General features: G+C 52.8%; 2 protein-coding genes and 3 pseudogenes across 2 annotated transcripts, besides 7 other annotated features; all 5 read right to left on the minus strand.

The window, feature by feature from the left end:
- Window positions 1-2,065: part of a sequence feature (areas not merged during assembly with more than two copies in the genome that could not be assigned to a particular haplotype) that runs on past the window's edge.
- On the minus strand, window positions 465-1,523 carry Tc00.1047053506335.100 (mucin-associated surface protein (MASP), putative; the record flags this gene model as incomplete). The annotated part of the gene is made up of 1 exon (XM_808327.1): window positions 465-1,523. One exon carries the CDS (start codon window positions 1,521-1,523, stop codon window positions 465-467), a length of 1,059 nt encoding a protein of 352 aa, XP_813420.1.
- Window positions 1,755-2,084, minus strand: Tc00.1047053506335.105 (annotated as a pseudogene).
- Window positions 2,066-2,865: a sequence feature (heterozygous, non-Esmeraldo-like haplotype).
- Window positions 2,866-3,438: a sequence feature (areas merged during assembly that could not be assigned to a particular haplotype. This can correspond to areas where the two haplotypes were merged or to regions with more than two copies in the genome that were merged during assembly.).
- Window positions 3,143-5,119, minus strand: Tc00.1047053506335.110 (annotated as a pseudogene).
- Window positions 3,439-13,631: a sequence feature (areas not merged during assembly with more than two copies in the genome that could not be assigned to a particular haplotype).
- Window positions 6,708-6,730: a sequence feature (AT_rich).
- Window positions 7,536-7,574: a sequence feature (AT_rich).
- Tc00.1047053506335.130 (trans-sialidase, putative) lies at window positions 8,070-10,310 on the minus strand (the record flags this gene model as incomplete). Its single annotated transcript, XM_808328.1, has 1 exon — window positions 8,070-10,310. One exon carries the CDS (start codon window positions 10,308-10,310, stop codon window positions 8,070-8,072), a length of 2,241 nt encoding a protein of 746 aa, XP_813421.1.
- Window positions 11,179-11,202: a microsatellite.
- Window positions 11,597-12,673, minus strand: Tc00.1047053506335.150 (annotated as a pseudogene).

Here is a 13,631-nt window from a genome sequence, read left to right on the forward strand (position 1 = left end):
TTTGAAACAATGAAACAATATGAGAATATAAGAGAAGAGAAGATTAAAGTGTCCGCCGCCACAGCATGCCGCCTTTCAAAAAGTAAAATGGGTGCACTCAACCACAACAAAATAAACAATAAAAAGCCGAAGCGTGGGACGACCAGCGCACACACACTCTCATTACTCCCGTAAAGCAAAACACACACACAGAGGGAGAGAGAGAGGTCGCCCACTCAATGCAATAAAAACAAAACAGAAACAGTTACGGTGCTCCGCCCATGCAGCCAGGCAGGACGGCAGCGGTGCGTGTCGTGCAAAAGAGAGTACCAACGGGCCTGCATGGGTGTGCATGCATATATACAATGGGCACATTATTGTGTGCGCCTCGTGGGGTGAGGTGAGGGCGAGAGTCCATGCAAGGGGACACACAGAGAGAGAGAGTGTGTGTGTGCAGGCGGTGCATGGCTCTCTCTCCCTCACTCTCACGCGGTCACCACCGCAGCAGCCGCACACGCAACAAGAAGAGGAAGAAGAAGCAAAAGAGGGGAGGTGGTGTGGGAGACCGCGGTGCTGCCGTCACTGTCGCCAGGCATCGTGTTTAGTTGATTAGTGGTGTTTGCACCAGTTACTGTTTCTTGTTCTTTGCCTGGAGGATTCTCTTGATGTTGTTTCTTTTGTTCTTCTCGTTCCTCTTCTGTTTCATCATCCTTTTCTTCTCCAGCTCTTTCTTTGTTTCCTGTCGGAGTTTCTCCTGCATGTGTGCGTTGGACTTCCTGCTGAATATCAGTTGAGTTTACTTTCGGGGCACCTGAGACATGTGCAGCCTCTTCTCTCTCCCGAGCCCGATGTCTTTCATGACCCTCAGCACCTTCCTCCCCTTCTTCTTCTTCTACTTCACTAGAACCATCATTGCCGTTGTGCTCTCCCGAAGAATGATCTCCTGCAGGATTACGTGGTGCTATGTCCTCAACATTTGTTTGTTGTTCTTTTCCCTGCGACGGCTGTTGTAATTCCCCACTTTTTTTATTCTCTTCTTGGAGTGGAATTTCTTGATGTTGCGGCTGTGGTCCACTTCCATTTGCATTTTGTTTGGTTACTTTCATTTGGCCATTTGCTTCTGTTTCTTTTTCTGACTGGTTTTGTGTTCCACCTTCGACTTGGCGTTGATTTTCATTTTTTGGTTCACTTTCATTTATAATTTTCAGTTTTCCATCAGCGGCTTGTGACTTTCCTCCTCCTCCTCCTGGTGGTAGTGTTATTTCTTCCTCTTCCTCTTCATCAGCAGAACTTTCTTCTCTCGAAGGTCCACCTTCATCTGTTTCTGCTCTTGTTTCTTTAGCACTTATTGGTTCTAAAACCGAGTTTGGTGATCCTCCCTGTGCAATTATTGGCGGTTCCAGCGAACTTTTACCGTCACTCCCAGAAGCACCAAGTAAGCTGGCCTGCGGTAATTCATCCTCGTCACACGTACCGCCGGTAACGCACCACAGCACGCAGAGGGCACACACCAGCAGCACACGGCCAGTCATCATCATCGCCATCACTCCTGTCACTTGCGTGCAGCCTTCAGCACAAACTAGCTCCCCGTCAACGCAGAGCGAATGCAAAAGGATAGACAAGTCACACAACCACGCACAGCCAGTCACGCACCGTCCCATTCAGCAATAGGAGTCACGCACTACAGCAACAATCTAAAAAAAAAAAGTGGAGCGCTCCTCGCCGTGCACCGTCCCTCACACTTCCACAGTCACTGTTACTGTTACTCCCTCTCCTCAGGCCCTCACAGGCACGCCACGCTCACTTCAACACGCGCCCCTCCACCACACGCAGCCGTCATGCGCTCCCACTGCGCCGCAACGTCCGCCACCTCCTCCCTCAGTCCAGCACCTCCGTGCCCACCACGTCCCTCACAATCGCCGGCATGCCCCGCCCGCGCAACACACACAGCGCAACAATGTCGTGCCGCCTCTCCTCCACAATCATGAGCGCAACGCCCAACAAGTACTGGCGCACGTGCTCCATGCGCTGCAACCACACGCCGATCAGGTTGGCCGTCATGAACTGCATCTTGTCGTCCTTGTAATTGAAGCAGACCCTCACATCTTTTCAATCCATGGCTTGGTGCTGCAATAGGCTGCCGAGTGTTGCCACGTGCGTGGAAGAGGCAAATGTGAGGAAACAACGGCCACGCTCACTCCCTCACACATCTCCACTTCCCTCCACTGTCCCGCACACAAAAGGGCGGTGTCATGGGGAAAAGAAGCCAGCCGCACAGCGCATGCACGAGGGCACACGCAATAGCAACGCCATCCACGTCGCACCGCAAGATAGTGCCATGCGCACAGCACAAGCACGGCGGCAAAGAGAGTAACGGGACGCATCCAAGTACATACAGTACAGCCATTTACTTCTCCCTTCCCGACGGATTGGCACCCACACTCACAAATGGAGCACGGCGCACACAATCCGCTACCCTTTGAGTGCATTCAGCAGGCCGGCGCCCAGTCACCCTCGTGCCATCGCAATGGGGGAGCACAAACAATCGTCGTCGCGGACCATCGATGCCTCTAGCAGAAAAAAGAGAAATAAAAGAAATGAGGGCATGTCAACAGCACAGCTACCAGAGAAACACTCAACGGGAAACAGAGACGCAAAGTGACAGCAGATACGGTAACTACAGAAATAAACTGCAGGGATTTACCAAAGAAGAAATGCAGAATGGGTGACGGTCAGGCATGACTCCCAGAAGAAAAAAATTTGTAAAAAAATGGTTCGGCAGGACTTTTATTTCATGTGTCGAGCAGCACAAAATAAAGACCATGTGTTTGTGTATATACGCATTGACCGCACCAAAAAATAAAAATAAGTTAAAAAAAGGGTGGCATAAAAAAGCGCGGGCAATGCGGCGTGTATTCTCCGTGAGGCGTCGCAAATCCACACTCCGTGGCTCAGAAGACTGCCACCACCCAAATACAATCCCAGAAGAAGCAGCAACACACAAGACACGCACACACGCACGGTGTTCTTGCCGCCTAAATCACGCAGTGTCAATTTCACGTCGTTGAGAGAGGCGAGGTGGTCGTCGGGACTCACGCCGCTCCACACCCTGCGAGGTGACTGTTTGTAGTGGGGAGTCGTGTCCAGGGGCGTTGTGCCCATTCATTTCCTTTCTCCAATATTCCCAGCAACGTGCTCCCTGACGGTGCCAACTACTCGAATCTTCTCGGGCGGTGTCGGAGCCGCTTCCCTCGTCGGAGCGGGGACCCTGTCCTTGGGTGCACGCATCGCAGTGGAGTTCAGTGGGCGGCTGTACGGAAAGACGTTCGTCACCGTCACATGAGATTCGTGCCCACCGCACGCGTCAAAGCGAACCCTCAGTACCTCAGGTGGCCTCTGGCCTGTCAACAGCACCTCTTCCTCTCCCAGCGACCGACCATCAATATGCACAGAGGCCTTTTTGCCCTGCAGCATGAGTGCCACTTGGTGGTCTTTCTTCGGCTCTCGATTGCTGCTCCGTGTTGTTGTCTTGCCTCCGAACGCCGTCTCCACTCCTTATTGTGGCTGCACGACAGTCCCACGGTGTGATTGGACTCAGTGTTCGCCAGCATCGCAGTCAGTCGAGGCGTGTTCCCACTCGGAGCCTCTTCGATGCTCACCGACGCCACAAGTGTGAAGTCGTGGCTCAAAAATACATGACGCACTTTATCACCCCAAGTGTTCACGGGCCATATTGCCCTGGACTCAAGTCCCGTCAATTGAAACCCATCGTTGTCCTTCACTGCGTTCCTCCACCATCGCATGCAGGCAAAGGTACTCGTCGTCCCACGTGTCATCACTGGCCGCATCGGACAAAACTGCCACCAGACACGCCGTGGGTGTAGACAAGCTGGAGAAGAAAATGTCCTTTTGCACCCAAGTACTGAGGACGGACTTGATTGCACTCAGTTCCCCCGTCAGGCGGGAAAGTGAGATGACACGGCCCTCACCGTTGCCCCTCCCTTGTAAAAGATGCAAATTACCATCAGAGTGCAGCAGGGTGCTGGCGAGCATCCAATCCGCAGCATTGTCCACGGCAACCGGTCCAACAGAAAACGTGCGGTTGCTGTCCGTGACCCAAAGGCAGAGCGCAGTATGCCTTTTATTCCCCGAGGTGTGCCCTCTCTGAGTGCACAGCATGACCTTCCTTCCCTCAATGGTCGCGGTGATGAGGGCATCCACACGTAGGCCTTCCTTCTGGGGGACTTCTGATCGTGCGTTGACCCACACGGCTGAGAGTGTCCCGATGGCCTCCGTCCACGATGTCCCCATGCCACGCGACTCCTACACCCTCCGGCCATCCTCGCAGTCAACAATCATGTGAAGTGATCCCTCCCACTCGGTGACGCGGGGTTAAGGCATTCCGCAGGGGAAATGTCCTCAGAGAGCGCCCAGGCACTGCCGCTGTCCGTCGAGCAAATGATCATGGAGCAAACGTCTTTTGCTTCATCCTTCGCCATCAGAGGAAATACAAGCGTGCCATCCTCCATCACAACACCTGCGCCACCAGAAGCAATGAACCCCGTCCAGTTACCTTCGTGAAAAGCAGAAGAGATCCGTTTCGGGAGTGGTTTGGGGTCGCCCCATTCGATCCGTCCACTCTGCCTGCCACCCGTGGGATTCGTGGCATCGCCCACAAACAGTTTCAGCTCCAAGCCGCCCTCTCTCCAACACACACCTTCGTAGGACACATCAGAGCCTCCCGCAGGAGGAAACACTCCGTTGCCCTTCGTGATTGTTGTGGGGCGGAGCACAACACCCAGACCCTCCTCTTCCTCCGCTGCAACAAGCACAGTGTGTGCCCTCCATGCATCCTTTTATTGACCTCACCAACAACAGTGGACCAATTCCACACAGAGTCGATGCATCCTGCAAGAACATCAGAAGAAAAGGGCTTACTTAATTGACCACCTTGATATTGGGCATCCATGTGACCCTCGGCGAAAGCAGCAATTACTCCACCAGCACTGACGAGAGAGGGCGAAGCAAACGAATCCCCCATCGTAACTGGAGCAATCCCATCCTCCGACTGCACCAGCGTCGTCCGCAGCACAAATAGATCGACTCCCCGCGGCAACTCAACATTTATTGAACCACTCATCGCATCATCAACGGGATCCTCCTTCGGCTCCGTGACAGGCGTGGGCCTTCTTTCGGGTGGTGTCGGATCCACTTTTGTGTTCCGAACAAAGGCGAACTCAGGCTTCGTCTCGTAAATGTTGGTCGCCGTGTTGGATGCGGGACTCGGATCGACGGTGTTGGGAGCGTCAGCCGCCGCAGACTGTCGCCAATCCTCGTTCTGACGTGACGGCTCAGCATTCACTGGCGGCGCAGTTGTCCCACCAGATTTTGTGTCATCCTTCCCTTCACGGGGCGGCGGCAACTGACGGATACCTGTCCGGTCAGCATCGCCGCTCCGTGCAGGCGGATGGATGGTTCCATCGGGAAAAATTGACGCCACCACAATTCATAAGGGCCGGCGCATTTATGTGTCGTCACATTCATCGTGAAGGCAACGGTGGCCCCTTCCTCTTTCCTTGCACAGCTGACAGCACAGTTGCGACATGTGTGCACCGCACTGGCCACATGGCACACAGCACCCAGCTCACCATTCCTGCCATGCATGCGCACACCAAAGCCACTGAAAGTGTAATTCTCATACTGAGCCTCAGCACTGGCTGCGAAACACTTCTTCCACGCCCACACACATCCACACGCGATAGCTCAGGCTGCCGTCACCCGGAGCACACGACACATCCACCGGCACAACCACCGTATCCGCATCATCAGATACATGTCCAGCACTCCCAGCAGCCGTCACGCACACGGAAATGCAGCAGCAATACAAGGGCGCAAGGACCAACACGGCGCACACCACACGGGGCCGCAACGTCACCATCGTCATCATCGCAGTTACCATTACCCACAGTGGAGTCGCTGGGGTCAGTGAGCCGATCCGTAAGCCAGAAGGAAAAGGAATGCAACAGGAGGGAGAGGGACGGAACGCAGCGGATACAGCGAGAGGGCAGCAGGCCCAGCCGCACAGTCCACACACCACGAGAGGGCATCCACGCAAGGAAGGCACACAACGCCAGCAGCCACCCACCATGCAGGAGGAGAAGACATCCACCACCATCTCCCCCAGCTCATTCCCACAGCCCCAGGGAAATGGCCAAAACACCGCGGCCACCACACCAGCCACACGCTCCAGCGAACCCTCATCCATTCATGACGCGGCAAAAAAATTTCCTGCCATCCCGCCCTCAATGGAACACAGAGCCCAACTCAACGCAGCCACACGCGGTGCATCACACCCGCAGGAAAAGAGACTCAGGGTGCGCACTCCCTCTCCTCCCCTCTCCTCATGGCCACGGAAGAGGACAACAGCCGCCACACGCAACTGCCAGCATGCACTACAAAAGGAGCATTCAAATCCACTGCAACGTGCATCTTGTGTGTGTGGTTGTGTGTGCCTGCAGAAACACAAAGCAAAGAGGTAGAAAAGAGGGAGCAGAGTGTGTGGAGGGACGCACAAAAAAAATGTACAGCGAAGACGCATGGCGAAAGCAGCAACAAGAAGACCGCTCAAACTCATGACTGCACTGCAGCCCAAGCAGCCGCAATCCACACATGATTTATTTAAAACAAAAAAGAAAACCATCCCCTTCGTCTTATGTAAACCCCATCACAAAAAATAATTATAAATAAAAAAGAAATCGTCCATTACTGTTCCACACAAATTTAGAAATCGCCTGGCTGCCGTGTGGCCACACCAAGCTGTCCGTATATATTTTGCCCGGAGAAGAAAATTGAAAAGATGGTTGCGTGTGTTTCAACCGTCCGACCCTCCATGTGTCCGCACATCGTTTGTATTTCATGGGGTCATCCGCGTGTTGCTGCTCCCCTCAGCCCTCTCATCGGCGTGTGAGTGCGGCCCGCAGAGCACAGTCACTCGTGTGTGTGGGGACTGAGAGAAGCACGCAGACACGACGGGAGTCGCGTCACTCCGTCGGGAGAGTGAGCGCAGCAAAATAAAAAAAGATCATCAGGAGGGAGAGAAATGCTGACGGGACTGCCAGCGCGTGAAATGAACGCAAAAAGCAAAAAACAAAAAATCTTAAAAACACGGCGGCAGGGTGTGGCTGTGTGTGTGGCGTTGCGGGTGTCTGCCCGCCCTGGCCGCAAGAAAACAAAGCAAGAGGGAAAGAAATGTGTGCTCCGCCCCACAGGCCCTCGTCGCACGCCCACACTTCACCCCTCCCTCAGCGCGCCGTTCGTCGCGGCACCTCCTCATGCGTGCAGCAGGCGAGGCGCACAGGGCCGTCGTCATGAGCGTGTCGGTGGGTGTGCGAGTGGAGCAGTTGGGCGGGAAACACACGGCACCCCTCACAGGAAGAGTGCAGAAGAAACAATTAAAGAGGGAAGAGTGGAAAAAATGTCCACAGTGATTGCCCCAAAAAGCAAAAAGGAAAAGAGGGATGGGGGATGAAAAACACAAAATAATTTAGTAAAAAAGCAAAATTAAAATTAAAACATTAAAAAAAATATATTAAAAACGCACAAAAAACTCAACACACATAAAGCAAGAAAATTAAATGAATTTTATTTATGAAGAGAAATTCACCGCCAGTTGTGTGTGTCGGTGCAGCGGAGGTCGCAAGTGTTTTCACGCGGCAGCCAGTCACGCCTCACAGAGCCGCAAACCCCCACAGTCCCAACAGCAGAAGCAGCAGCGATGGCAGCAGTCCGCTCCCACGCATGGTGCCGGCATCACCCGTTGCTTCTCCAACGACATGGGAGTTCGAAGCTGCCGCCTTCTCCACACTTCCCTGCGATGTATTCGCCGGCACGTGCTGTGTGTTGGCAGATTCCCCCACCATCGTATTTTTTCGTGTTTCACGTTCTTGTTGAGGCTTGGGCGAGGTCGTTTGCTCCACTGGAGCTTCAGGAGGTATCGTTGCAGGAGGCATCATCCTTTTATCCCCCTCCACCGATTGAGAAACAGTTCCTGTTGGCTGCGGATCTCCCGATAGTGACACAATATCTTTCGATTATGAATCGGTAACTTCTTCCACCTCGGCTCTCGTACCTGAAAAAGTCAGCGGGCGGTTGTACAGCAGGACGTTCGTCACCGTCACGGACACGTCCCCTTGGTTCCGTGTCTTGTCTCCATCCCCTCCAATGTAGAAGTGTGAGATCTCATTCGGTTCTGTATTTTCCAATTCACATTGCGCATCCCCCACACGCTGACCATCGACGTACGCGGAGCCATGGTTGCCGTTCCGTAGCAAAATTACCACGTGATCTTCCTTCGTCTCTGGCCCCCAAAATACGCTGAGATCCTTAGAATTTGTTTCGCCACCGCACAGCAACTGCCACTTCTTTTCTTTGTTGTACGACAGTCCCAACAATATAGGATACCCATCGCCATCCATCTTCACACCCAACAATGGAATATTACCCTCCGTCGGCTCACCGTCTATGGACACCGTCGCCACAAGAGTGAAGTTGTAGTTCGCAAAGTGGTACAGCTGATTCTCCCCCTGCTCGCCAACAGGCCACTCCGCCCACGCTCCCTGGAACTTCACACCATCTTCCGCCTTTGCAGCCCAACCTTTATTGTTTTTCCCATTATCATTCCCCTTTACTGTGGCGTTCACCCCGAGGTACTCGTCCCTCCATGTGTTCTCAGAGAAGTTGTCGGACAAGAAGCCAACCAGCCCATCCGTGATCTTAACATCAGTAGTGCATGCAGTGCCAGTTGAGGCATCCCTCCCAACACTCTCAGTGGGACAAAGCTTGGAAACACGTTCGTCCACTTCCCTCCACGTTTTCAGCACCTCCTTCACCCGCTGCAGCTGCGCAGTCAGACGCACAGTAACCATATCGTGTGATGTGTCTTCATCACCGCCCTTCTTCTTCTCGTACAGTGCAATCAACTCCTCCTTTTTATTTTCACCACTTTTACCACTTTTGTACAACAGGGAGCTGGCGGTAACGTCTTCTTCCTCTCCGGACACCGGCCCAATATCAGAAATGTGCGTACTGTCCGTCAACCAAAGATGGAGTACGCCTTTTCCATTTTCTTTCTCTTTCTTCTTGGTATACACCGGCAGAGTAACGAGCATCACGTCCCTTTCCTCAATCGTCGCTGTGATGAACCCGCTCCTAACGATTTCAACCTTTTCACCCTTTTTGTTGCCCCACACGCGCGAGAGCGTCCCGAGTGCCTCCGTCCACGATTCCCCCTTGTCACCGGACTCGTACACCCTGCGGCGGCCATCACCACACGCAGTCATCATCATGAGTTTTTTGTCCTTCTCCCACTCCACGACGGAGGGATCACTGCAGCCACCGTCAGACATCCCCTTCGACAGTGTCCAACTCGCAATATCCTTCAAGGAGTGAATGATTAGCGAAACGGTCGTTGTCTTTACTTCATCCTCCTTATTATTTGCCTTCTTCGTGGCCTCCACAGGGAACACAAGCGTGCCGTCATTCATCTTAATACCCGATCCACCGCCGTTAGTCAGCTGCGTTAAGGATTCGTGTTGTTTGACTTTATAACTCCACGGGAGACCGTAAGTATCATTCCAATAAATTCTTTTTTTACTGTCAACAGTACTGACGTTCCCACTCACCAGCAAAAGTCCCCAGTCACCTGCCTGATCATCAGAGACGCCTTTATTGCTGTAGTTCCCAGCAAGCATGTAAATATCACTTCCATCCACAACCGTTGTTGGCCGGCTCACATGTACTTTCGTTTCGCTTTGGGAACCACGTTCCTTAGCAGCGGTTTGGGAGGGACAATTGCCACCTTCAAAAGGACATTCCTCCAGTACTTGTGTCTTCAGTTTAGTTTTATCCAACTCTTTTTTTTGTTCACCAGTCAACGTCAGGAGTTCCGAGGCAATCCCAGTAAAACTGCCTTCAACAGTATCTTTTTTTCTCGTGCACTGCGCCTCGGCAACGGCAAACACATCACCGTTCATCTCAACAAGACTGGGGACACGGAGCGAACTCACTGTTTCCCCATCTTTCGCATCTCTCCAATCAAAATACGTCCTTGCATTTCCCGAACCTGGCGCCGTCACCTCACTGGATGCAGCCCCTCCAGTGCCGCAGCACACCACCAAAAAGAGGAACAGCAGCGCAGAGTAGAAGTGATGCCGGGACATGTTGGGTCTCTGCGGCTCACTCTCTCCTCCTTCCCTCCTCCTTCCGCTGGATCCGGTCACGCGGCAACGGTTGTGTGTGCGGGGTGCCATGACTGCAGCAACACGTGAGAGCATATAAATATGTGTGTGTGCGGTGTGTGTGCTGTTGGTCCTTTCAGTGTCTTCGAATTTCACAGTAGCGTTTAGCGCTTGTTTGATTTCTTTCTTCGTGTGTGATTGAAAGAGAAATAGAGAGAAAACAGGCTAATAAAAGAGGACAAAACAGTGAGCACAGCCACCCATCCACAGTGAGTGGCACCATCATCCCCGCCGCAGTCACTCCCAACAACAACAACTCACGCACACAGACACACGGAACAGGAGATGGATGGACACTGCACCGGGAACGCACAGCGACGGTCACCAGCAGCAGGAGCCACGCCGGTGTGTTTCGTTATTCGTCACGCGTCAGCACACACTGAACAACACCCACAGACAAGAAGTAAACGGCGAAATGCTAAAAAGCACAACCATCCTTCACAGCACCCACGCGCTGCCGCCAGTCGTCTTGCTGTTGTCTCTTCCAGCGCACCCGCACATCACCCCACACAGCCGGAGAATCCCCCGTCAACGGATGCACAGCGACTGTGCCACGTCGGCAGGTACAGTCAATGGGCAGAACTCAATAAGCAATTGTCCCAGACACCCTCAACAATGCACGAATCACTAGTTGTGCGCACTAGTACCACGCCCGCATCACTACACGGAGAGGCACTGCGGACTCACGACCTCCTAACTCGCAAAAGCAACCGCAGCCACAATCTTGTGCGTGCGTTCACAGCGTTCACGCCACTCCACAGCATGTGCAACAAGAAGATTCTGCGCATGTGTCCGTGTGTTTGTCAGCGCCTATACTTGCAGAGCAGCTGTGCGCCACAAGAGAGTCTGAAGAAAGCAACGGCAGAGAGAGGCAGATAGCACACACGCAAATTACTCATATCATCACACACACACACACACACACGCAGCCGCGGAATGGGTGCACTCAACCACAAAATCAGAAAGAAAAACAAAACAAAAAGCCGAAGCGTGGGACGACCAGCGCACACACACTCTCATTACTCCCGTAAAGCAAAACACACACACAGAGGGAGAGAGAGAGGTCGCCCACTCAATGCAATAAAAACAAAACAGAAACAGTTACGGTGCTCCGCCCATGCAGCCAGGCAGGACGGCAGCGGTGCGTGTCGTGCAAAAGAGAGCACCAACGGGCCTGCATGGGTGTGCATGCATATATACAATGGGCACATTATTGTGTGTGCCTCGTGGAGTGAGGTGAGGGCGAGAGTCCATGCAAGGGGACACACAGAGAGAAGGACGAGTGTGTGTGCAGGCGGTGCACGGCTCTCTCTCCCTCACTCTCACGCAGCCACCACCGCAGCAGCAGCCGCACACGCAACAACAACAAGAAGAAGACGCAGAAGAGGAGAGATGGTGTGGGAGACCGCGGTGCTGCTGTCACTCTCAACGTCTGCGGTTTCCTTGCCCTCCGTTACACTCTTAGGGTTAGTTGTTGGAGCATTCTTCTCTCCTGTGAAGGTTACGGTGCCGTTTTTGTTTGGGTGGCTTACATCATGAGTGGTCGGTTAGGCCGTTGTAATAGTTTCAGGTTCTGCAGCTGAAGGACTTGGAGTGGGACTCTCACCGTCGCCCAATCCCTCATTTTTTCCATCGGTGTTGTTAAGGGATGCAGTTGGGGATCCTACACGGGCAGTGTTGGCAGCCGCCTCACTGGTTGCCGCGTCGTCAATGGAGGGACTGCTAGCATCCTCCGACGCCAGAGTGTCAATACCGCCAGCATCGGGCTTCAGAGCTTGATCAGTTGTGTTTTTGGTTTCACTGTCTTCATTTGGGTTCCGTGTGGCACGTGAATGTTCGGGAGTTTCTTCAGCTGTCAGTTCCTCTTTTGAGTTCACTGTTTTATTCGCTGTCGGCACTGTTGACGGTGATGGCTGTGCTTTTGGTGCCGCTGGAGCGCCTGGTAATTGTGTGTCAATACCATCAATTGCTTTTGGATTTTTATGATTTTGATTTATATTTGGGTCTGCCAGTTCTGTGTCCGTCCCTTTCAAATGAGTGGCAATGGTTTCCTGACTATCCAATAGAACCTCCCCATCGGTAGTCAAAGGTTTGACAGTAGAACCATCATTCTTCTCTTTACACATAGATTTATCGGGTGGTGCTTGATCAAAGCTTCCTCCATCTGACATGTCTCGTTCACTGGGATGAGAATCACCCTCAGACGCAGTTTTCATTGTCTTTGTTTTATCCGTTTTCACTCCGTTTTCCCCAGAGACGCCTGACCCCGTCCTAGAATCGCCAATACCAGACCGAGAAAGGGAAGCTGACTCCTCTTCCGTACATCTACCGTAGGCACTACACCACAGCACGCAGAGGGCACACACCAGCAGCACACGGCCAGTCATCATCATCGCCATCACTCCTGTCACTTGCGTGTAGACTTCAGCACAAACTAGCTCCCCGTCAACGCAGAGCGAAAGCAAAAGGAGAAACACGGCACAGTAAAAAACACCACCAGAAGCAGCAACACACGCAAATATAAGCGCAACGAATGGAATAATGCAGGCAACCATTTATTTGTGTTTCTGTTTGAATATTGGCAGATGTCCGCATATGTTGTTTTTGCGGAGGGCAAACCTTCATGTCTGCATCGTGTGTTGGGGATTTCTGCAGGGTGCACAATTATGTTCTTTTTTCCCTCTTGTGAATGTTTCTTGTGTTGGTGCAGCCAACAATTCAGTTTGTGTTCTTCCTGCTTTTCGCTGGTAAAGTGTTGCAATAGACGTTTGTTTTTCCATTCGTTGCTGTGGCACCTTATTCCTCACCGTTTATTGCGGTGGAAATGAAAATATTTGAGTGGACTCCCACACACCAGAACGCACCTTCGCTCCTATTTATTGCTGCATGGAAGGGCATGTGTGTTTGGTGGTGTCTCGTCCATATATTTTGTGGGTGCACATTCCCCTGCACGCTGAGGGCGGGATGACGCTCCGTCGCGGTGCACTTCCCTCGCATGCCGCCCACTGTGATTCATCATGCATCACCCCCTCACATACTCCGTGGTGCCACACCGCTGATATTATTGCAGCCGCTATGATTCCGCGTATTTCACGCATTTGATTGTGCCACAATACATCCGCTCGTGTGGCCGCCGCATCCAAACAGCGGTGCCCAACACCGTGAGCGGCAGTCCACATCCTTGCATGTCCCAACGCTGTGGTGCTTGACTGTCAGCCAGGCGCCAGACAACAGGAGAAGTCGTGTGCTGGCAGTACAACGCACGGAGCTGCAGTGAATGACTCGGGCGGCGACGCATCTATTCGTCGCAAAGCAGTGAAAAGGAGTCGGGCAAAATAATGCCGGCTGCACTCACGA

The sequence above is a fragment of the Trypanosoma cruzi genome, genomic scaffold, assembly GCF_000209065.1.
Source record: "Trypanosoma cruzi strain CL Brener 1047053516443 genomic scaffold, whole genome shotgun sequence".
Classification (NCBI taxonomy): Eukaryota; Euglenozoa; class Kinetoplastea; order Trypanosomatida; family Trypanosomatidae; genus Trypanosoma; species Trypanosoma cruzi.